At 43.8% G+C, this 25,417-nt stretch overlaps 1 protein-coding gene across 1 annotated transcript in view; it reads right to left on the bottom strand.

Annotated features, from left to right (window-relative positions):
• Positions 1-25,417, bottom strand: part of LOC124709138 (chondroitin sulfate synthase 1) — a 310,662-nt gene that overhangs the window by 241,326 nt on the left and 43,919 nt on the right. Inside the window, exon 3 of the mRNA XM_047240807.1 lies at positions 14,330-14,569. Coding sequence (XP_047096763.1) covers positions 14,330-14,569 — 240 coding nt within the window. The remainder of the gene's footprint in view (positions 1-14,329; positions 14,570-25,417) is intronic.

Here is a 25,417-nt window from a genome sequence, read left to right as displayed (position 1 = left end):
AGTTACACGTCCTTCGCTTTTCTGTGAACCTATATAATTTTAAATACTGAATTATAAAAATGTACCCATTTCAAGATTTCGCTCATTGACTAAACGAAAAACCATACTCGTCCGCTTCTAAGAGTACCAAGTTTTATGTTTAAAGAGGATTGTCTCAGTCAGCAATACGTCCAGTCAACTCCATCAGTCAGTTACTATATGTGGTGAGGCCTGCGGATAAAAGTTTTTAGTCCAAGGCGAAAGACAGTATCAGCGCATTATGGGTTCCGACTGCATGTCCAGAAGAGTTGGGCGGGGAACATAAACATGTAAATCCAGAACCAGTCCTCTGTCCTTCAGGCTGTCGATCTGAGCGCCAGGCACTGCGAAGGTTATCGCCCTTGAAATGCAAAGACGTTCAGTGAGCCAGACCTGATTCTTCGCCGATGTTGCTGTTGCAGATGCCGTTGATCAAACGTCTGCAACAATGTAACAGACACTACATTAAAATGGCTCAAAACGTTCACGTTATTGCTGCAGTTCCAAAATGACCGTTACGCTTCTTTCGAAAGTCTTTGGGGAAAGAAAGTGGAGAGAACTTGTTGTGGCTACTTGCCACAGGGCTGTACATAACCGTATCGTACAGGTTAATTACATTGTTTCAATATGCTTCACTTTGACGGAGACAGATAGTGTTAGTAATGGTCTACAGGTGATGCATTCTGTCACTCACAATTGTCTACGAAAAAGAAAGAGGGAAACTACATAATATGTTGTTTCCCTTCTCCGTGGAACGAGTGTCGATAGCGTATACTGAACGAATACACTGCTACTACTGCCAAGCAAATCAGCAGACGCAGAGCGCTGCCCGGCAGGATTACGCATAATCAGTTACAACCATACAATATTGCTGTCACAGACTTCCAGCTGCTGGAGTGCCAGGAGAAAATCGATACGACATACGAGAAGGAGACAAGTGAATCATAACCGTTTGCGGTCACAACCTCACTAAGGCCTCGGAACCAGCGCCAAGATAAATCAAAAGGTCGAAAGAAAGTAACAACAAAACTGGCTTCTGATGTGCACAGAGCGCTCATCGACACATTGTGCATTGCACACCTCATCGGACGGAACCTGTAAGTCTCAACCCTCGGGTGGAAGGATAAAAGACCCGCGCTTGCCCATGGCCAGTTACATATAGTCCGCAGCTCGTGGTCGTGAGGTAGCGTTCTCGCTTCCCACGCCCGGGTTCGATTCCCGGCGGGGTCAGGGATTTTCTCTGCCTCGTTATGATTGGGTGTTGTGTGATGTCCTTAGGTTAGTTCGGTTTAAGTAGTTCTAAGTTCTAGGGGACTGATGACCTCAGCAGTTAAGTCCCATAGTGCTCAGAGCCAGTTACATATATGGATGAAGTCAACTAGGCCTTCCAAGCGGAGCTGTGAGAATAACTAAATCGTGTCTAACAGAGAGAACGTGTAACGTCCACATAGCAACAGAAGCTTCAGAAGCAATCACCCCCAAAGCAAGCGTCTTCCAAGGAGGTGTACTCTTTCTACAGCTTATTTATCTATTTGTTGTATGGCTTTTTGACACTTTGAAAAAAAGAAAATCATGCAGTGTAGAGCATAATATTTACAATATAAAATCGTATAAACAAAAACCTAAAATATTTGTGTGAACTATCGACTTTGGAGTCGCCATCAGGAAGTCTTCTCGTCTTCCATCGTATTATATTGTTGAATCTTCTTCTGTGAGAGCCTGATGGTCTGTGGTTCTCCGTAGTTACTAAGCGCAAACGGTTGCTCACCTCAATTGTGTAAAAAAATAGGCACATCTGCCGTGTTGGGTTCAGACTCTTTAGCATTGACCTTGTATTGCGTCGTTTCTGGGTGATACATGGCATGTTATTATTTTGTTGTCCAGTCCATTCTTGAGTAATTAGTAATGTTGAAATCATCTTTCACAACGATTCTTGTTGTTATTGTTGGCAGTCGTCTAGAGCAGAAGTCGGTTATGGCTTACATATTCGACATCTTGATGGACTGCTAGGTTTTTACTATCCAGGCTCTTTTTGTACTCATTCGTGAGAGCATTTATGCGACGTTGTTGAAAGCGTGGAATGTGGCATAGTACATGTGTTGATTTAGTTACGCCAGCAATCATTCTCATGGCGTTATTTAGTTGGGCACCTATCTCTTTTGCATATGGGGTGTTTAGCCGAACAGGGGGACAATATTCAGCGGTTGAGAAGAAGGTAAGACCCAGAGCAAAAGAATGTAGGTTGGATGCTGATTCTCCTCAGATTGTACCACATAGCTCTTGAATGATGTTTCTTATTTTCAGCTTTTCGGTTGTTTTGTTAGATGTTTTGCGAAAGTATAAGAGTTCCATCAACGTTTACCCACAGGTATTTTGGTGTGTTACTGTGAGTGAAGTCGTTTCAGGCTTTATCTTGAGTTTTATTCCAGCGAATTAATTATTTATGTGTCAAGCTAGTTCGCAGACGGCTACTCGTGCACCCTGGGTAACGTTAAATGAACTAACAAATACTAGCGGTCAAACAATCTTGGGATCTCCTGACCATAAGACACATTCTACGTATGCCAGCTATGGTACGCGCTGTATGCGGCTGACATACAAACAGTGACGCCAGACGAAACATTGCGCTATACGCAGCCGATACTGCGTGTTGATGCACAGGTCTTAGAACAACAGCAGTATAACAAAAGACAAGGACACACATACAGAGATTAGAAACCTGGATGTCCAGATGGAAAATCAGGCCAAATCGCATTAAAACACAGACAATATTTCTTAGACACGGGAACCTAACCAGAGAACGCCAACGAATGATGCAGAGCCGGGTGGTTCTAGGCGCTTCAGTCTGGAAGCGCGCGACCGCCACGGTCGCAGGTTCCAATCCTGCCTCGGCCATGGATGTGTGTGATGTCCTTAGGTTAGTAAGGTTTAAGTAATAGAGGACTGATGACCTCAGATGTGCTTCGAACCATTTGAACCATTTTTTTCAATGATGAAGACATACAACTGACACTCTTGGACGCGCCACCGAGACTCGACAATACTGCTAGGTATATTGAGGTGTATTTAGACACATCTGTCGTACCTACTAGACAAAGTAAGGAAATGTCACAATCTAATTGGGCATACACGACTTTGAGGGCGCGATGAAAGGACATCAGTACATATCTATAAGACATTCATACGACCTATTATACGCATCCGCTCTCCTAGGGGCAATAACGACACTGACTGAATGACAACTGCTCTGCAACAGAACAAGAACACTCGTAACTGATAGCGACGATACGTCCCGGATAGCAAACGTAGAACCGCGACAGACAAAACTATGTGCAAACTATGGCAAACATACGCTGATGAACCAAAACATTATGCCTACTGCCCACCGCGAGGCTGAATGCCTCCTTGTGCTGTCGCGGACACGTGACGCAATAATGAAGGAACGTAAGCAGAAGAAAGACGAATAGGCAGTCATTACAGCGAAGAGACGGGCCGCAAATGCGGTAGTGCATTGATATAAACGGTTTTGACGAAGGTCACATTGTAGTGCCGCTGCAACAGGAAACGAGAATCTCTGAAACGGCGAATTTGATCGTCTGTTGGCGTGCTACAGTCGTGAGCAGCTTTGGAAAGTGGCTGAAGTATGGTGAAATAAACAGTTTGCCGTATAGTATTGGACGACCGTGTCTCATCACAAAACGTAGGGGCCGGAGGATCCTCCGCTGTGTAATCCAGGGTAGACACAGACCTGTGATAGATCTGACGACAGAGTGCAATGCTGGTGCAGGCGCAAGTGTTAAGAACCATACCGTTCAAAGGGCACTGTTGAACATGGAGCTCCACACCACATCACCCCTAAGTGTTCGTGTGTTAACCCAACGACACCGTCATGATTGCAGCGAGCACCGTGGATCAACAGAAACGCGTCACCTGTCGAACGAATCACATTTCTTGTTACACCAGGTCGACGGTTGGGTCCTTACACGCCGTCATTCAGGCGAATGGCTGCACGAAACATACACCGCGCCACAGATGGAGGTCGGTGATGACAGAATTATGCTATGCGACACAGTGAGTTGGGCGTCCAAGGAATCTGTGGTGGTAATAGAAAGGATCATGAGAGAAGTGAAGTACGTGAACACTATTGCGGACCTCGTGCATCACTTCGTGCTGGATGTATCCCCCTACGGCGACGACATCTTCCAGTAGGATAACTGTCCATGCTGCAAGGTCAGAATCGTGCTACAGTGGTTTGAGGGGCTTTATAGTGAACTGATGTCTTGGGCAGCAAATGTGCCTGATCTGTACCCATTGGGACACACATCGGGCGCCAGCTGCGTGCCTGTAAATCACCGTCCCGTAATTTGCGCGAATTGCTTGACCGGTGCGTAGACATCTGGTGTTACACAATTCTGTAACCCTCTCAATGATTTGTAGAATTTATGCCAAGCACAGTCTCGGTTGAACTATGTTTGAAAAGTGGAATAACGCTGGTAAACAGGTGGCGATAATGTTTTGGCTCATCGGTGTTCAAATGGCTCTAAGCACTATGGGACATAACGTCTGAGGTCATCAGTCGCCTAGACTTAGAACTACGTAAACCTAACTAACCTAAGGACATCACACACATACATGCCCGAGGCAGGATTCGAACCTGCGACCATAGCAGCAGCGCGGTTCCGGACTGAAGCGCCTAGAACTGCTCGACCACAGCGGCCGGCTGCTCATCGGTGTATACAGTGCAAACGAACTAACAGATGTGAAAAACTTAATAACTAACAAAGAGATGTCCCAATATAAATACGTCACCCTACAGCGTACAGAAGCTCATAGCAACCCCAAGACTCACGCCGGGACGCCAGTAACTAGACATAAACAAAGTGACCTCTCTCTCTCTCTCTCTCTCTCTCTCTCTCTCACTCACTCACTCACTCACTCATACACACACACACACACACACACACACACACACACACACACACACACACACACACACACACACACGAGCAGGCTGGAGCTCTCTACTTCTGCAGGTAAAGTCACACTGGTACTGTCCATGAACACCAGAATATCAAACCTTACCGTCTTGCAGAATAAGGTGATGTACAGCGCAAACATCTTTCAACTGGAATTGTGCTGTATTAACAAACCCCTTGTGTGTCTATTAATCTCAGACGTTTATATTTCCATAGTAAAACATAGATAGCGAAAAGATATGATATATACAGAACGCACAAATCGACTAATTACCAAGTCTAGCCCTTATAAGTATAATTGTCCCTGTCACGTACCTATTTTCCTTTTTCGCGAGTACCATTTGAAACAAACTGTTTTAATTTCCCTTACGTTAATAATTTCATTTATGTTAATAATAGCTTTCTTCGATGTTAAAATTCTTTTCTTTCGAGTTAAACGTTTTGTTAGTATTGAATTATCTTTAAAGATATTTCATATAGTTTTAATAATGTTTGTCATAAAAGTGAAATTACTGCACCTTCAAACCACTGCAAAACAACTGAATATTATAATAAATATATACACATAAATGTAATCCATCTGGTTGAAAAGGGTAGTGTATGCCTTGTAACAGGCCGCTCTTCCCTTTCTGGGGAGAGAAGGAAACGTAAAAAAATAAAGAAAAGGAAAAGAAAATCATCGCCAGTCAGTTCATCAGGCAGCTAATCACAGCATCACAGCAGTGTCGTCATTTGGAGTAATATTGCACGCGATGGACACTGAGATCCGGCCGCCCGCCCGTTAATTTTTTCGCCAAAAGCAAAACGGTTAATTTCCATTTCAATGAAGGAGACATATATGTGATGTGTAATGGATGAGAAATTAGAACTTCGCTGAAAACAACGAGCACACAATACGGTAATTGTCTCAAGAAGCAACGGAGCAATTGATGACGTGGATACAGGAAGGGCGAAATTCGAGTAACGCTGTTACTCGGTAAAACTGCAGCAATGCGTTCTCTGGCGCACACAGCTTGTACTGTGTTATGTCCCTGCAAGGCTCCGGCGTCTGAAAAGTATCCCTTTCGTTTATTTTTGACTCATTAACGGCGAGTGCGGTAGCCATTGCAGGTTCTGATGCATCACATTTTTCTAATATCTCAATGGAGGAAAGTGAGTCAGTATCAAGAGACAGAATTTACGATCCCTCATACGGATATTAAGACTGAAAGACGGAGAAAAGTGTGAAAACAAAGGGTATCTATTATTCAACATCTGCAGGAATAAACTGTCGCTTCGCCTAATAACTGAAAAGATACCTGTAATTTATTTTGGTTCACTGTTGTCAGTCCACGGTTATGTGGCTCCAAACGTAAGAGGAGTGAAGTTTTCAGTACACATTACGAGTGCATCATTTTGACATATGGAGCCGTATCAGGGTGTCAGATTAACAGGTATTCACTACGGCAGATTTCAGCTGTGGAAAGGTGTTAAACTAGAAACCGCTATGCTCCCTAAGATTCTTTCTTGTGTGCGTGATCTTGCGAGGGCTGTAGGGAATATTTACGTCATAGAAAGTGAGAGTGAGAAAATGGGTAAGAGAAATAGAACTATGGTATGAGCATTGCTTTTGGTCAACAGTTGGTCAAAATAATTAGCTTTTGTTGGACTCCCGGTCTGCGTATAAAAATCGTACTCCCTTAGAGCAAACTCTCACCCGTAAAAAGTGTGTGACATTGCAATTCATAGCATCTCGAACCAATGGACGAATTCAGCCTCAGGATGTTTCTTTTTACCGTGTCTGTAAAACATATTACCTCACTGTCTGCAGCTACGCTTTAAAAGAAAGCCAGTTTCACGATAAGCTCCAAGACAGACTGCTTCTCATTCTGTTACACGTCATCACATTCCGTCAGCTCTCATCACCCCATTATACCTATATGATTTTATATACATTTTTTAAGAGTGAAAACCTAGCTGAACATCCTACACTCTCATTCGGTGTTCATGGTGCAAGTTAATGGTTTGTTTTGAACATTTCTTGAATGTCGGCAATGTCTATTTTGTGTACTGTAATACACACACCCTATAGAAGGTTGATCTCTGCACATCCTGGACACTCATTTTCTGCCGCTTTCCTGATCCACATGGTGAGTCATTGGCAGCTAATATTTTTCCGGTCATAATTGCTAAAACAACGCTTTGAAATGAGCCTGAACTTGCGACCTCGCACTCAAGGGGTTCCTTGTTAGGCTGCCGTCCGAGGTTGTGTCCAGGGTTCGAATCTGCCCCGCAGTGAAACGTGCGCCTGCGCCAGCAATCTTGCGGAGGCGGCTACAGCCGTACGCCGTCAGAGCCGGAACCCAGACTTGTCAGTTTCTCACCCTGCTGACAAAGAGTAAATATCTATGGAGTGAGCATTCACATGCGTAGAACAGATTTTGTGTTGTCAACATACATTGCCGGCCTGGTCACGTGTTCTCGGGACGTCTGTGTTTGTCCGTATAGCGCCCTGTATGTTTAGAATGTCACTACATATCTAGTACAGACGGATTCTTTTCGTACGTGTCGTGAATTATTCATGTATGTGTTGCGCAGACATTTTAACAGTATCCATTTGATACCGGGAATAAACCAGCTACGTAACTTTTAAGGGCAAATGATATTACATCCTGCTTCTTTGCAATAGGTGTCACAGTTCAGATGCACTCCATTTTTGGTAGTTTTCGGTATGATACGGCACTTCATAGTATTACAGAGACTGACTTACATTTTTGCAGTGATAGTCCTGCAAAACGACTTGACAGTACGGTAGTACTTTTGCAAGTGTCCGAAAAACTCCGAATTTGCTACGCATTAGCGATTATATTCCTGCTAATTCGTCCTTTTATTTATTTTCTCGTTTTTGCGACCTAAAGCACAATTTTTCTTACTGGTGACACTTTGAAGTATTTATCTAACGCATTTTACGTACTTGCTCCCAGTTTATTAAATAAATAGTAGACTGAGTAATCTATATACATAATCGACAAGTCACTGATAAATGCATGGAGGATAGTATTTGCTGAAGCAACTGACCATTCCCTTTCCTGTTCCACTAGCAAATTTACGAGAGGAAGAGCGATCGTTTGTAAGCTTTTGTACGAGCCTTAATATCTATAATATAGTCATAAAATCGTAGAAAAATAGGTCTACAGAATCAAGCCTTAATTATAATGCGTCTCGAAATTTTTAAGCATATACAGTGTCTCTTACTAATATGGTAACTATAATTAGAGCTACATGGTATGTACCCATGAAAAGTTACTATCCCTCCTTTCACATATTTTTCTTTGCATCCGTAGCAACGTCAGTAATTCACCATCGGTATTACACTATCAACAAAAGGTGAAACACAAAAAACTCTTGATATTATAAACTCCAAACGCTGCAGAAAGCACACATGCACAGCGAAGTCCCGAAAACACGTGACAATTCTGGTTTAATGTTGACAACATGCGCAGAAGGCAATGCTCACTCCAGAGATTTTACTCTATGCCTGCTGACTGGGGACGCTGCCGCGACGACTTGCTTACGGCAGGCGCCGTCTGTGCCTCAGAGATCACCAGCCTCACCAGTCGCTCGCCAGGGCCAACGGCCGAGTCTGCCCGCAACATCTTTATTGCCGTAAAAATGTGGATAAACTTACGCCATGATTTAACGGATGGCATCCCCGTGGTTCCTGCCCATCGCCTTGCTGCAACGACATCCGAGGCGGAGCACCGAAGGCCATCCTGTGCACTAGAAGCATGGCTCCACCAACCACCAAGAAAGTCCTCCACCTCAACCTCTACTACAGTTCCGTGAAACGCAGAAGAAAATAGCATTAAATCCTACCGCTGTAATACTTCATTCTATTTTTTTAGAATTTTACTGTAACACTTCTCATATGAATATACAGTATACATATTTATGAAGATTTTTAACTAAAACCAAAAGTCGAAGGCGAAAATATTGTCCTTCGAAAAATATTCCTTGGGTTTGAATCTAGTACAACAACTTCTTTCCATATTAAAGCTACAAAGGGGCATATAATGATAACAATCATTTCGTGTGGCTCACTTCGGTGACTTGCGTATCCCTACCCTACCGCAGTTATCCTACCGGGGAAAGGGGACCTAATGTTTAACGTGGAATGCAAAACACCTGTCGTTCCTGGTGACCTTGAGAGGTAAAGCCTAGCAGACTGAAAAAACCCAAGGTTGGATCGGGATTCGATACCACGACATCTCAGTTTCCAATCAACGCTTTACCTCTAGATGACCTATAAATAAGAATTTCGATCCCAAAGGCTATTTACAATTTGTACAGAAACCAGATGGCAGTTATAAGAATCGAGGGACATGAAAGGAAAGCAGTGGTTGGGAAGGGAGTGAGACATGGTTGTAGCCTCTCCCCGATGTTATTCAATCTGTATATTGAGCAAGCAGTCAAGGAAACAAAAGAAAAATTCAGGGTAGGTATTAAAATCCATGGAGAAGAAATAAAAACTTTGAGGTTCGCCGATGACATTGTAATTCTGTCAGAGACAGCAAAGGACTTGGAAGAGCAGTTGAACGGAATGGACCAGTGTCTTTGAAGAAGGATATAAGATGAACATCAACAACAGCAAAACGAGGATAATGGAATGTAGTCGAATTAAGTCGGGTGATGCTGACGGAATTAGATTAGGAAATGAGACACTTAAAGTAGTAAAGGAGTTTTGCTATTTGGGGAGCAAAATAACTGATGTTGGTCGAAGTAGAGAGGATATAAAATGTAGACTGGCAATTGCAAGGAAAGCGTTTCTGAAGAAGAGAAATTTGTTAACATCGAGTATAGATTTAAGTGTCAGGAAGTCATTTCTGAAAGTATTTGTATGGAGTTTAGGCATGTATGGAAGTGAAACATGGACGATAAATAGTTTGGACAAGAAGAGAATAGAAGCTTTCGAAATGTGGTGCTACAGAAGAATGCTGAAGATTAGATGGGTAGATCACATAACTAATGAGGAGGCATTCAATAGGATTGGGGAGAAGAGAAATTTGTGGCACAACTTGACTAGAAGAAGGGATCGGTTGGTAGGACATGTTCTGAGGCATCAAGGGATCACCAATTTAGTATTGAAGGGCAGCGTGGAGAGTAAAAATCGTAGAGGGAGACCAAGAGATCAATACACTAAGCAGATTCAGAAGGAACTTGACAAGAAGAAGGGACCGGTTGGTAGGACATGTTCTGAGGCATCAAGGGATCACCAATTTAGTATTGGAGGGCAGCGTGGAGGGTAAAAATCGTAGAGGGAGACCAAGAGATGAATACACTAAGCAGATTCAGAAGGATGTTGGTTGCAGCAGGTACTGGGAGATGAAGAAGCTTGCACAGGATAGAGCAGCATGGAGAGCTGCATCAAACCAGTCTCAGGACTGAAGACAACAACAACAACATTCACATAGGATAACAGATAAAAAAACTCGTGGGCTTTTAATTAGCTTGAAACAAGTTGATAGCATCCAGATGAAGCAAGGGAGAAAATTCATTCCGGATGAAATGCGTAAAAACGAAATGACTTGTATTTAACCGACTGTAATTACGATCACGAGAATAAATTACAGTGGCAAGACCCCTGGAAATGAGGGTATTAATTGACGGCACTAGATCGCAGCGTGAGAGGAAGCACGACAATTTACTCGACTATTTCTAAAACACTAAAACAGTCGCTCATTCATTCAATGCCATTAGCAACTTGCCTATCTAACAGCTTTCAGAGGCAACAAAAAATTCATCTGTGAATACCTCATGTAATTACTGAACGGATTTAAAATTTTAAACTGCTGTCATAATTTACTCATTAAGAGGTATCATCTTCGGTTACAGGTTTGACACTTAAGTCAATTATTGTAGTTTAACTCATGGTTGGCAAACTGCCTATAATGTATTCAACAAAAATTTGAGAATGAGAGCACTTAGCGACTATGGACAAAAACTTTACACATAATTTCAAACCTTTTCGGAACTTTTCCCGGCTGACATCCCCCAACAACACATTGAAACGACGAAAACGTTAACGATATTACATTTTCGTTGTTCTTGCAGTCAAAATCAGTAACAGCCATAACTTTCTTATTTATTATTATTTTTATTAACGCTATTCCCAACACATTTTGCACTCATTGTATTACATCACTGTACGACACATATTTCAAGATGTATGACGTCATAAAGTCTGAGATGCGTGAGAAACTAGCTTTTCTTAAAACAGAGCGCAAATAACCAACCCAGATTACATTCATCCAGTGTTTGATAACGAGAGCCCTTAGCGACTGCCAACGAACTCTTAAGACTAATTGAAGCTGTTTTTCGCTTAGGAGTTCTACTTTTTAAGGAGCCCTGGGTGAGGGACGGTTACTGGTTGGACCGAAACGTGATTACCACCTTTTATTTATTTGTTAGTTGCTGTTTGACGTGCTTCCTACAAGATATTACAGTCCGTATTTCAAATTTATTTTTATTATTAAAAGCCTTACTACATGAATAACGCTGAGATACGTGTAGGAGATAGTATCAACATAAGTCCCTAGATCGCAGGGCGATCGGAAGTTTGAGCAGGATCCGAGGTTTCTGGAGCGTTGGCGAAAAACACTGAACAGTTGGAGACGCGTGCAAGTGCAGCACTACAATGCACAGGAAGGACGTCTTAAAGGGCAGGACACACGACAGATGGCAGCGATGCGTAGCGAGCGATATCGTCTGCAATCGGTCGCTCGCCTCGGTCCCCAAACACAAGCGACTTGCCAAGTAATTTCAACCGGTATGATGGACGTCACTGTGGTGAGAAGTTCTGCTATGAAAAATGAACTATCATTAGTAATAGTTGCAGTGGCTTTCCGTATCCCTAAGAATACTTGCAAAACACAAATTTAAAATAAACGAGAGTTATAATTTATCAAAGTTGTTTTGAAGCGCTTTATTTGGTGATTGTAGGTTACTTTAAAGAACATATTATATTTTTCATTGACTGCAAATGGGTTGTTTACATCTTCGTTTTATGTTTCTTAGTCCCCAATCTTATAGGTCACTGCAAGTCTTTACACAGTTTGCTCGATGTGTCTATAGTGATGTTGTCAATCAATAGTAACACAACTAATTCTCTAGCTCTTGTATGAAGGAGAATTAGATCATAGGAAATAACTAGGCATCCTGAATGAGATTTTCACTCTGCTGCGGAGTGTCCGCTGATATGAAACTTCCTGGCAGATTAAAACTGTGTGCCGGACATAGACTCGAACTCGGGACCTTTGCCTTTCGCGGGCAAGTGCTCTACCATCTGAGCTACCCAAGCACGACTCACGTCCCGTCCTCACAGCTTTACTTCTGCCAGTACCTCCTCTCCTATCTTCCAAACTTTACAGAAGGTCTCCTGCGTACCTTGCAGAACTAGCACTCCTGAAAATCTCATTGTGGAAACATCCCCCAGGCTGTGGCTAAGCCATGTCTCCGCAATATCCTTTCTTTCGGGAGTGCCAGTTCTACAAGGTACGCAAGTGAGCTTCTGTAAAGTTTGGAAGGTAGGAGACGAGGTACTGGCAGAAGTAAAGCTGTGAGGACGGGGCGTGAGTCGTGCTTGGGTAGCTCATATGGTAGGGCACTTGCCCGCGAACATTTAAATTAAAATGTCCTCTTAACATTATAGTTGGTACATATGACAGTCTATTTAGAAGTTAAAAACTCTAATAATGCGTATAATTATTTCGTAAACAACTCAAAATTATAAGATGCAGCCCACTGTATCGCAATAATTACTATGAACTTCCCAGCAATTCGACTTCTACAGCCCAAACTTCGACAAGCTAATCACTGCAAAATCGGAGGATGTATCTTACATTACCTTTTAATATAAATAGCAACTCCGGCTTCAACTTCACTTCTCAGAGAAGGTCGTGTTTCCTGGATAGCTATAAATTGTAACGTAAATTTGTTACTAGTCTTTGGTCAAAGTAAAAGAAAACAAAAATGTACAATAGCGTTTGATAGAGTTGCAGCCATATTGCCCCGCGCCTTTGTTAACTAGCCAGTAGTGGTGGGGAGCTCGTGAATGAGTCGTTCAAATGAACGCTTCACTCCAGTGAAGTGTGAACTAACCACTCAATTTCAATGAACTGGTACTTCAAACTCTCCACAGATAGCACACTCCACACTTTTTTTCTAGTTCGTTCACTCACTCTCTTCCCCTCTCCCTCTCCCACTACATTGGCGCTACGTCACTCATTCTCCCTTCACTTCAGTCCTCCCTCTACTGCCTGTCGACGAATCGCACGGTGAAATACACTTACAACAACAGTTGCACTTTGCTTTCCCATCACCTAAATCGGCGAAGAAACCCCAAATTTCACTACTTCTACGCGATCGCGAGTTGCTAGCCATTGTATAAGCGTGAACAGACACAAAAATTGCTTTCCGAATAAAGTAAAGAGGGATTTTACCTGAAATCGTACCAATGACTACAGGTGACAGTTTACGTTTTGAATTTAGAGGGTTATTATTCTCAACAAAAATAAAATCTACAGGAAAACTTCTGAATAATTACTTAACGTAGGTATATAAACTTTGTGACAGTGGTAAGCATACTCATTCTATTTTGGATTAAATTTTAAAAGGAACATAAAATTGGACTTAATTTCGTTAGTAGCCCTAGTTTTCAGTCCATAAACACAACAAATAAGGTTTCACTTGGCAGATGAAGACTCTTTTTGGAGCTTCATGAAAAAATGTCGAGCAAGGTTAAACGTAATACCTTCTTTATATGTGACAGGCTTCTCTATTTATCTTTCCTTTGTCCCCTCCGACCATGCTGTATTTAAGTTACCTCAGACGCTGTAAGACGCAAAACGTTACGTGGACGTTACTTCATAGTTCGGCCATTTGTTGGTAAAATTATGAAGTATTACGAAGCATTATTGTACGAGCGAGGCGAAGCGAGCGTAGCCGCGGCTGAGCGGCGAACTGGACAACTTCGCCAGGCTTCCGTACTTCATGAATGAACTACTTCATATGAACGCTTCACGGCAAAGAGTGAAATGAATGAAGTACTTCACGGGAATGAACGAGTTCGACCCATCTCTACTAGCCAGGCAGCCATATTGCGTGCACGAATCGCACGCCAACGATCACATAACCTACGGTTACCAAGCGACCAGCGATCGACCGCTTCGATATCCCCACACACGTGCGATCTGCGGAGCGATCGGCCTCCCATCTGATGGATCGCTGCGATTCATCGCTCGTGGCTCAGCTGGAGCGCGCATGCGCAGCGGCCGGCCGCGTCACTCTTTGTCACTCACCTCGTAGGACCAGGTGCAGGGGATGCCGGCGAAGCGCTGCACGCAGCGGCCCAGCTCCACATCCTCGTGCGTGGTGTAGAGGTGCTGCAGGCAGTACTGGATGTGCGGCGCGACGCGCGCCAGCGTCTCGCGGCTCATCAGCACTCCCGGCCCGCCCATGCAGAAGTTCTCGTCGTACTCCAGCGACAGCAGGCCGAACTCCTGCTCGTTGCCGCGGCCCGCCTGCCCGATGAAGCGCGGCTGTGGGCAGAGAAACATACATTCTGTCACTCGCAATTCCACTCAGCCGTGGAGGAGGCGCTGATCGTAAGCCTGGTTTACACGACACTGTGTTGCGCCACTAGTTGCGTGGAATGAATTGCACGCAAATGGTTTCATATTTGACTGTAGACACGGCGACACCAGTATACACTTCAGTTTCATCGTTTTGTGGGTCCCTGAGTCGTGTCTGAAATGACAGTTTTGGCATCTGCACGTCGCACTAGTTGAGATGGAGTTAAAGCCTATTGCGTGGAATCGCTGCATAAGAAAAAAATAAATAAATAAATAAGAAACGTGTTTCGATTCGTGACTGGATGAACGGTTCAAATGGCTCTGAGCACTATGGGACTTAACATCTGAGGTCATCAGTCCCCTAGACTTAGAACTACTTAAACCTAACTAACATAAGGACATCACACACATCCATGCCCGAGGGAGGATTCTAACCTGCGACCGTAGTGGTCGCGCAGCTCCAGACTGTGGCGCCTAGAACCGCTCGGCCACTCCAACCGACGGACTGGATGAAGGAAAGTCGTCAGCTCGGTTGCTCAGCACCCAATAAGTTCTTTTAATTATCTTAGAATGTCACCAGAACTGTTCACGTTTCTTCTAAATAGAGTTAATTATGCAATAAGGAGTAAAAGTACTGTTGCCAGAACTGAAATCACATATCGTATTGCAGAACACTCGTTATGAAACAAGATGCGGTTTTAGTTGGTGATGACGCTTTTTCATTAACACCAATAATTATTAACATTAACAGTAATAATTATTAACATTAACGCAGTAGTTATTCGAAGCAGGCCGCACTAAGAAGAGAATGGTTTGCAAACTACTCTCTTGAAGATAGATCTGAACAGTGGCAATATTTCAAAATTTTAACATATGTGAATGGGGAGCACTGCTGCGACGTTTTAAAAAGATGAATTTTGAATAAAGAATGCAGCTTCTTGAATTTGTATAACCTTTCCTCCTGTCAACAATATTCCTTAACAAAGAGTTGGCCAACTCGAACGCTGGGATTTTAGTCTTGTAGACGAGAGAATTGCCACAGCTAGAATTACGCTTGCTTTTATTTTTATTAATTCAGCTGTATACGTGCTCCTAACTAAATAAATTTCGTCCCGCAGCTCGGATATTGTCAAACCATCTACATTATAATGCACATGACGGTCTCAGCGGCAGCAATATGTTGCTTATTTTTGTAATCAGCATCACTGAAATACCTCAAACACCTATGCAAAGCACAGATATCAGTAAAGCGAACATTATTCTCCGTTCCCCATTTCATATTTCAGTTTTCTACACTCTACGAACACACCTAACCTCAAAGCTCCTGCAACCAGTGTCGCCAAAGTTGGAACACGCCGAAAGGGTTTAGTTTCACCAACGAGTTACGCAAACACACGGAGCGCATGCGCAGCGGCCGGTAGCGCAGTTGCGTGCAACCCAGTGTCGCCTTGTAACTAGGCTTTAGCCCAGTTTACACGACGACACTAGGTTGCAGGCAACTGCGCTACAGGCCACTGCGCGTGTGCGTTAACTAAACAAACAAGCAGCGACCTGTAGGTGCGCTTGAGAATGGTTGATCTGTAGGAAGGGACCAAACAGCGAGGTCATCGGGCGCTTGAGAGAGTCATACGCGATCTGAACATGCATCCGCAGACAATATCTGAGCTTCAGAGCAAAATCCATTCAATTAAAATTATAAGAGTATACACACAAATGAATTAAGAAAAATACAGGCAAGCAAAACATCTAGCTGCGGAACAGCCTACGACCACAAGGCTAAAATCCCGTGCTTGGAGATGGCCGATTCTTTTTTAAGGAAAATAGTTGACAAGGGAAAAGGTTGCGGAAATCTGGAAAACTGAACTGTTTATTCAACATTAATTTATTTAAAACGTCACGCCAGTGCTTCCCACTCATAAACTGTAGTTTAGATGATTAAAATAACTGTATGAGTCTTCCAGTGCACTTTCTTAAGCAAGGTGTGTGAGCAGCCGATCTGACGTCTTTTCTTTTCTTTATTCATACATGGATCCAAACACGCTTCTTATTTTTTTATCTTTTACTTTGTGCTGCGATTTCATGCAAACAAGATTAAATCCTTCACATCTCGTACAATTGCCAAAAGTTTTTTTGCAAGTGACTACGGCACTCACAAAACGACGAAACTGAAGTGTACATAGGTGGCGCCGTGTCTACAGATGTATACGAAACTACTTGCGTGCAACTTGTTGCATGCAACGAGTGGTGCAATCCAGTGTCTTCGTGTAAACTAGGCTTAACTGTCGCTTCTCTACTTGCGGCAATCTTAGGTCCCTGCTGAGGATGTGTTATTAGCGGTATAACCGCAAAAGAGCTTCTAATCCATGTTGAGGCAGGTAAACGCCACTAACGAGGAGGACACGGGAAGCCCCATAACCCAATTCCCCAGAAGCTTCGCTCGGTGGGAGAGGGGTCAAAGAGTGAACACGTTTCTAGGCTTATCCATTGATACTCGGCCGTTCTTAAAAAAAAAAAAAAAACGACGGTCAAAGTTTTCGAGGTATTTTCCAGGTACTTTATGTACTTCTTAACGCGCAGTATCCTCAGACGAATTGATGGCACAGTGATTAGCTTCGCGGCTTCTTAATTTTCCGCCCCGTATTCGAAACCCGATTACTAATGTAATATTTGTTTTTCAATTATATAACCATGTCTGCAGAAGATTACTAAAAAATGTTTTGCAGTGTATATTGACATAACGTTGTCCTTATCCGCCTACTAATTGTATGTCAGATGACTGAATTAAAAAAAAAAAAGTGAGAAAATTATTTGAAATTGTTTTCGGCGAAATTCCTGTCGCGTATCATGATTCATAATAAGTTGCATGCGCTAGTTTTCGGAAAAGTGATTCGTTATGTATGGTTTTGCTGTGACATTACTTCCAAAGCGAGAAATCTTCACCAACGTCAACGACGTTTCTTTCCCGAGTGAGATTCATAGAAAGAAATGTCACTGCGGCAAACTTGCCTCCGTGTGAAGCTCGCAGTGTTTTGAATATCTGTGTTTCGAAATTTTTAGGATCGGTATAATCCAAGGGAGTACACCAGATCTTCCGGAGGAATAAACATATGAATAAAATATAAGAATTAATATAAAAATGATACGAGAATGATATGTCAGAATGCGAGAATTAAAGAAGATTTTAACCCTTCAACATACCATACACACATATTCCGTGTAATAAATGTGTAACACGTATTGTCGAATCCAGCTCAAGTTTTACAATTAATATAACACCCTTGTTTCCCCTAATTTGGTAAGAAACATTCGTGTAGTAAACTTCTACGGACATAATTGGATAAATGGAAACAGTAAACATAAAATAGAAAAAAAATGAAAACAGCAATCGAATACGGGACGCAAAATTAAGAACCCATGACGATAACCACTGAGCCACCATTTCGTGTCAGGATATCGCGCAGTAAAAGGTATATACAGTGCCTGGCAAATACCTCGAAAACTTTTACTGTCGTTTTTTCAGAAACGGTAGAGTATCTACGGATAAACCGAGACATCTGTTTGCTTATTTTGACTCCCCTTCCACTGAGCGAAGTTCCTAGGTACTCCTCCTAAGTATCACAAGGGGAAAACTTGAAGCAAATTACGCAGGACACATGTTAATCAACGGACTAATGAAATGTTGTCGAAACACAGAAAAATGTAACCGTTTCAGTGGAAATAGAAGAAACCCACTTATGAAATCTCTTGAATGGTAGACCTTGTATGAAAATAAAATACAGAAATACGAAAACTTACCAGAACTTTTAGCCCGACATCAAACTTTATTAATCTTCGATAGTATGACACAATACAAAGATTCTCGAAACTTAAGGACTGAAATCGACGTTTTGCTGACTACCATCATGTTGAACTAGACGAACATATATACGGATGAGTCGAAGACCATCGATGGCGACGAAGTACGACGCGCAATGCAGGGTGAACGTTAATAAAAACGACGAACTGCAGGGACGGATTGCGGACTGGAAATGGAGGAAAGAAATTCCTAAAAACGACGAACTGCAGGGACGGATTGCGGACTGGAAATGGAGGAAAGAAATTCCTATGAACATGTCTCGGGAAACGTATTGTTGGCACGGTAGATGGCGCTGACAAATGAAAGTTCCTCTGACCATATTCCAGGTGTTCCCTGTGTGTTGCAGGCTGTGTGATAGACGCAGCGTACTGTAAGCAGCAGGATGGTCTTTCGCAAGCCGAGATTGTGTTTGTGTACGGCCAAGCAGATGGAAACGGTCGAAAGGCAGCACGGATATGTCGAAACAGGTACCCTCACAGACACCAACCACATCGCACAACATTTCAAGCCCTTTGTGGGCGTTTGTGTGACCATGGTTCCTTTCGGACAGATGAACGTACAGGGAGGCGGCGGACACCAGATTTGGAGGACTGCGTTCGACAGGATATTGAGACGAACCCTAGTACAAGCACCAGGGGAGTGGCCCGCCAAGATGGGGTAAACCAAAGTATGATTATGTGTATCCTATATGACAACCGCTACTATTCCTGTCACCTGCAAAGAGTGCAAGAATTATTTCCCTCTACAGGAAGTATTTTGTCGATGGTTTTTGCACCAGACCAGCACAATAATAACATTTCTCTCATCAGTCCTTTTTATTGACCAAACACCTTTACCGACACTGGCATCATCAATCTGCATAATAGTCATATGTGGGCTACAGACAAACATCGGGGAAGGGTTGATGCGTCTCATCTGCATTAATGTGTGGGCAGGGATTCTTGACGACCACATACTTGGAAATTCGGAGATTAGTCGTAAGGTATTACGGGGCAAAACTGCTAAGGTCATCGGTCCCTAAGTTTACGCACTACTTAACCCAACTTAACGCTAAGGACAACACACACACCCATGCCCGAGGGAGGACTCGAACCTCCCATGGGGGGAGCCGCGCCACATACTTGGACCGGTTATTATTCCCCAAAGCCTCGACGGAGGAATGTCCTGCACTTCCTACGGAACACTCTGCCTGGGCTGCTTGAAAATGTGCCTTTGGCAATATGACAGGTTATGTGGTTCCTACATGACGGAGCACCACCCCACTTCCGCAATACAGTTCGCCGACACCTCAATAACATCTTCCCCGCACATTGGATAGGTCGCAGAGGCCCTGTAGCATGGCCTGCTAGATCATCCGTCTTAAACCCCTTGGATTTTCACCTTTGGGTGCATCTGAAAAGCGTTGTGTATGCTAGACCAGTTCCTGATGTGGAGACATTTCAACAGCGTGTTCACGACGCCTGTGGCACTATTTGTAGATAGGCCGGAGCGTGCGAAAGCATGCGGCAATCCATGATGCAATGTGTGTATGCGTGCACTGCATCCCAAGGAGGCCACTTTGAACATCTGTAGTGAGGTGGATGCGATGCAGCTCTGTACTGTGTTCCGCGGCGATTTGTTGCCCTTGTACGCATACCGTCCATTTCCGGACACCGTGGTCATAGGATCTTTTCTCCTCCATTTCCAGTCAGGAATCCGTTGCTGCAGCTTCTCAGTTTTATTAATGTTCACCCTGTATACAATCCTGCAGTCTAAGGAGGAAACCATTCACTAAGCGGAAGCCATCGCAATTAGGGAAGCAGTACAATACGGCAGATCTTGCACACGAAGCAATACGGTGATATTAGCCGATTCACTAAGCGTGCTAAGAGCCTAAAAAAAACCAAAATGTAACTAAAGTCTGTCGCTTATAATTACAGATGTTATTAAAGAATAAATGATGATTAATTGAAACCCTGAGCTGCCGACAGGTGTTGTTGACATACCTCGATGGGGACAGCTGAAAATGTGTGCCCCGACCGGGATTCGAACCCGGGATCTCCTGCTTACATGACAGACGCTCTATCCCTCCGAGCCACCAAGGACACAGGTGAATAAAACGACTGCAGGGACTTATCCCTTGCACGCTTCCCGTGAGACCCACATTCCCAACTGTCCACTTAATGTTCATAATCCATCCTCTCATTACTCGCGCCCACTAAGGTGACGATTCCCGTAAGAGTTTGGGCAACCTGTGCGCATTCGCACAGACTTACGGGAATCGTCACCTTAGTTGGCGCGAGTAATGAGTGCATGGGCAAATATCTATTAGGAACATTAAATATGTAGATTGTGGACAGATGGGAATGTGGGTCTCACGGGAAGCGTGTGGGATCAGTACCAGAGCGGTTTGACGGAGGAGATAGAGAAGATCCAAAGAAGAGCGGCGCGTTTCGTCACAGGGTTATTTGGTAACCGTGATAGCGTTACGGAGATGTTTAATAAACTCAAGTGGCAGACTCTGCAAGAGAGGCGCTCTGCATCGCGGTGTAGCTTGCTCGCCAGGTATCGAGAGGGTGCGTTTCTGGATGAGGTATCGAATATATTGCTTCCCCCTACTTATACCTCCCGAGGAGATCACGAATGTAAAATTAGAGAGATTAGAGCGCGCACGGAGGCTTTCAGACAGTCGTTCTTCCCGCGAACCATACGCGACTGGAACAGGAAAGGGAAGTAATGACAGTGGCACGTAAAGTGCCCTCCGCCACACACCGTTGGGTGGCTTGCGGAGTATAAATGTAGATGTAGACTCCACGTATTCAACAATAAGCCATTGGTGTAGGTTTCACTCAAACTCAATGTATCCAATACCACCCACTGTTCAAAAATTCGTTGCCTCGAACCGGAAATCTTCCACAGTCATCCGTATCATAGAAATCTAATCCGCATCAAAATATTAACTTTTTAGAAAGGTGACCAATGAACACCATTCATTTTCAGGGACGAGCAGATGGCCACAAGTCACTCAACTTACTGATCGACATTGAGGGCTACCTACCATAGACACCATGCAGCAAGAAAAATATTGTATTAGTAGTACATCTCACGATTACAGCAAATTTTCGATAGTGCATACAAACCATATTTGGCATCAGTTCTCTGACTGGTTTGACGCGTATGCCAATCTTTCCATCTCACAGTAGCACTTACACCCAGCATCCTCAACTGTTTGTTGTATACAAGTGTTCAAGAAATGTTGTGACAAACTTCGAGGGGTTGTAGAAGGTATCTTATCGAACAAATCGAGGATAGAAACCCATGTCCGGGAACGACATCCAACGAAACTACAGAGTGTCGAAGTGCCGTCTGCCTCTAGTCCACCCCTTCGGCAGCAAATGTGACTTCATACGCTGACGGATCAAGGTGGAACGCCTCGCAATGATATTCATTATTCAATTGAAACATTCCCTTAGAAAAATTAAGAATGACAGTGCTGGTAAACCTCTTACGTAATTTGATTTTCAAACAGCTGGGAAAAACTGAACGTTCTCAAGACATTTCTCTCTAAACTGACACACAACATTTTTTTTTTTTTAGCGCAACGCAATCTGACTTTCAACAATCCCTACAAAAGAATGGCCCTGACTAACAATAACCTATACCTTTCATGAATCACTTACCTCACAAAAATCTTCGTTACTCAAACTACTGCAATACAGCGTGCGCCAATACTGCCAGCTGGATAAAAGATTCTAACTACTGAAGGCACTAACTACTGATGGGCATAGTCAGCACATGAAAGATTTTGATACAGAACGAACAATGTATTTACCATAATAGTGTTCAAAAGTCATAATATATATTTACTGTCTCTGATGGACACACGTCCAGATCATCCGCTCTCAAAACTCCGCCATTTCTCTCCCCACATCCACCACTGCTGGCGGCTCACCTCCAACTGCGCAACGCTACGCGCTGTTCATATCCAACTGCCCAACACTACAATAGCAAATATTCCAACAATGCAAATCAGCTACAGACTGCACACAGCACAGTCAGTGATTTTCATACAGAGCGCTACGTGGCGTTACCAACATAAAAACCTAAGCAGCCTACTTACACAATGATCGCGCGCGAATGATTGGCACGATCGCTGGCGGAGGAGATGGGAGCTAGTGTGGCGTAGGAAGACCATGCCTCCTCCAATGCTATGTTCTGTTGCCTTTGTGGCTGATGGTTTCGGACACCGGTTGCCATCTGCAATTTATATTTCTCATGGAACCCTTAAAATCTCCAGTGTTTTTCGTCATACAGGAGAAAAAGAAACTGCAGATGGGTACCCTGTCCGTAACTCATCCACCGAGGCAACAGAGCATCGTATTCACAGGAGACAAGGCGTGTCTACGCAGCAGCTAACTCCATCTTCTCCACTGGCGATCGTGGCAATCAACCGCGATCACTGAATAACAAACAACACTGCGAGACGTTGCGTCTATGGTCCGTCAGCGTACAAAGTCACGTTTGCTGCCGAAGGGGTGGCATAGAAGCAGGTGCTGGCACCTATAACTTCGACGATCTGTAGCGTCGTTGGATAGCGTTTCCAGACATGGACTCCTACCCTCTACTTGTTCGTCAAAATACCCTCTACAAACCCTCGAAGTTTGTCGCAACATTTCTGGGACATCCTGTATAATTCTACTACCGGTGTTCCCCTATAGATTTTGCCCTTTATAGTTTCCTCTTCTTCAGCCGTGGTTATTCCCTGATATGTTAACAATGTCGTACCATCCAGTCCCTTCTTCTAGTCAGGGCTTTTTACTTATTTCTTTTTTCTCCGATTGTGTGGATAACTTTCTCATTTCTCATTTTATCAGCCCATCTGTTTTTCAATATCCCTCTACAGCACAACTCAAGCGCTTCGATCCTATGCTTTACCAGTTTTCCCAAACTGCATGATTCACTTCCACGTAATGCTGTGCTTCACGCATACATTCTCAGAAATTTCTTCCTCAAATTGGGATTACTGTTCATAAATATGTAGAATACGTTACCGGAAACATTGATGAATATGAAATATTATCGCCCGAAATAATGTAGAGGCATGGGCGCTTATAGCAGTTATACTAATGAAATATGTATAAGTAGTTGATTTCGCGCAGGAGAGGTTTGTTATTTCTAAGATTTTCCAGTGAAGCTTCCAAGTGCGAAATGGGGTCAAGTAATATGCGAAAGGCTCCAGACCGCACATGTTGCTTGGCGTTGCCGACTGATGTTTGACACTGGTCGATTTCTTTTAGCAAGGAATACTCTGTACGTCTGTGCTAACTTGCTTGTAATCCTCCTTATTCCGTCCGTCGAGTATCGTTTTATCTCTAAGATACCGGAACTGGTTCACTTCGCCTGCTACGTCGTCCCCAATTCTGATATGAAGTTCATCGCTAGTATAATTTCAGCTATTTTTTATTATTTATTTACTCTCAATCCCTATTCTGTGACCAACAGAATGTTAATTCAGTCTACGATGTCCAGTAACTACATTTTTATAGAGGTTAGCAGAGCCATCAGCGAATCTTATGCTGATATCCTTTCACCCTGGCTTTTTATCCCACTCCTGAAGCTTCCTTTCATTTCTGTCACGCTTCTTCGATATACAACTTGAGCGGTAAGTGAGAAAGACTGCATCCTTGCTTGCGTTAACGCCTTTTCTAATCGATCACTTCCTTCTTGATCTACCAGTCACATTGTTCCCTCTTGGTTCTCGCACATACTGTATTCAGGGCGACTTTCCTAAATGAGGACAAACTGCCGGGCCCGGCCGCTGTGGCCGAGCGGTTCAAGGCGCTTCAGTCCGGAACCGCGCTGTTGCTACGGTCGCAGGTTCGAATCCTGCCTGGGGCATTGATGTGTGTGATGTCCTTAGGTTAGTTAGGTTTAAGTAGTTCTAAAACTAGGGGACTGATGACCTCAGATGTTACGTCCCATAGTGCTTAGAGCTATTGGAACCATTTTTGAACAAACTGCCAGAAATCCTGGTCATGTGGAAATATGGTCAGAAATGTGTGGTGTCTATGTTAGAAGGTATTTATTAATATATCATGCCCATACAGTACACTGCAGAGCACAACATACTGTAATGAGACAACCGTTAAGATAAAGTGTCCGAAGTTATCCCCAAGGGCCTCTAAGCATGCGCGAACACTACGCAACAGCGACTGACGCTCACGTTCAAAAGTACCGCCCTGCGACCCGATTTGCGTGACAGCCAGCACGAATGCGCTGTTTCAGTGTCTGGGTGTCTGCAATTGGCTCCGCATACATGACTTCTTTCAGATGACCCACAGGTAGAAACCTAAAGGGCGAGGTCCGAAGACGGGGCAGGCCATGCGTCTGGACCACACCGTTCGACACATCGGCCGGGACAGATGATGTCGAGATGTCTCCGCACGGAAAGGCGGAAGTAAGCTGAAGGACCGTCATCTAGTAGCCGCATTACCCTTCGTACTACCAAGTGTACATCTTCCGGCAGCTGAGGCAGGGCCACATGCAGAAGCGCAGGTACGCCTCGCCTGTAAGGCCTTGTGGAGGGACGGCTGGTCCCACGAGGTGGTCGTCAATAATCCCCGACCACACACTGAGACTGTACCAGTGCTGATGGTACGCTGCCACTATACCGTGGGGATTCTCCGTAGCATACAGGAGGGCGGTGAGAACGCGGACGATACCACCACTCGTAAAGGTAGCCGCATCTATTAATAGGATGGATGACAGAAATTACAGTGGTGTCATGGCCTGAGCAACGAACCAGGAACAAAACCGTCCCCGTCCCTCCGTCGTGGAGGGCCATATGCCTGGTGCTGATACTGAGATCATACTCCGCAGTTTTCAACACCTGTTCCTCCGAGGCCTGCAAACGTACCGGACGCACTCACCTTTCTCGGTTACCAATTCCCATAGCTACCTTTCCATAAATGACGAAAAGC

Source organism: Schistocerca piceifrons, chromosome 7, assembly GCF_021461385.2.
Source record: "Schistocerca piceifrons isolate TAMUIC-IGC-003096 chromosome 7, iqSchPice1.1, whole genome shotgun sequence".
Lineage (NCBI taxonomy): Eukaryota > Metazoa > Arthropoda > Insecta > Orthoptera > Acrididae > Schistocerca > Schistocerca piceifrons.
The sequence above is the reverse complement of the archived record's forward strand: the minus strand, read 5'-3'. Positions and strand labels throughout refer to the sequence as shown.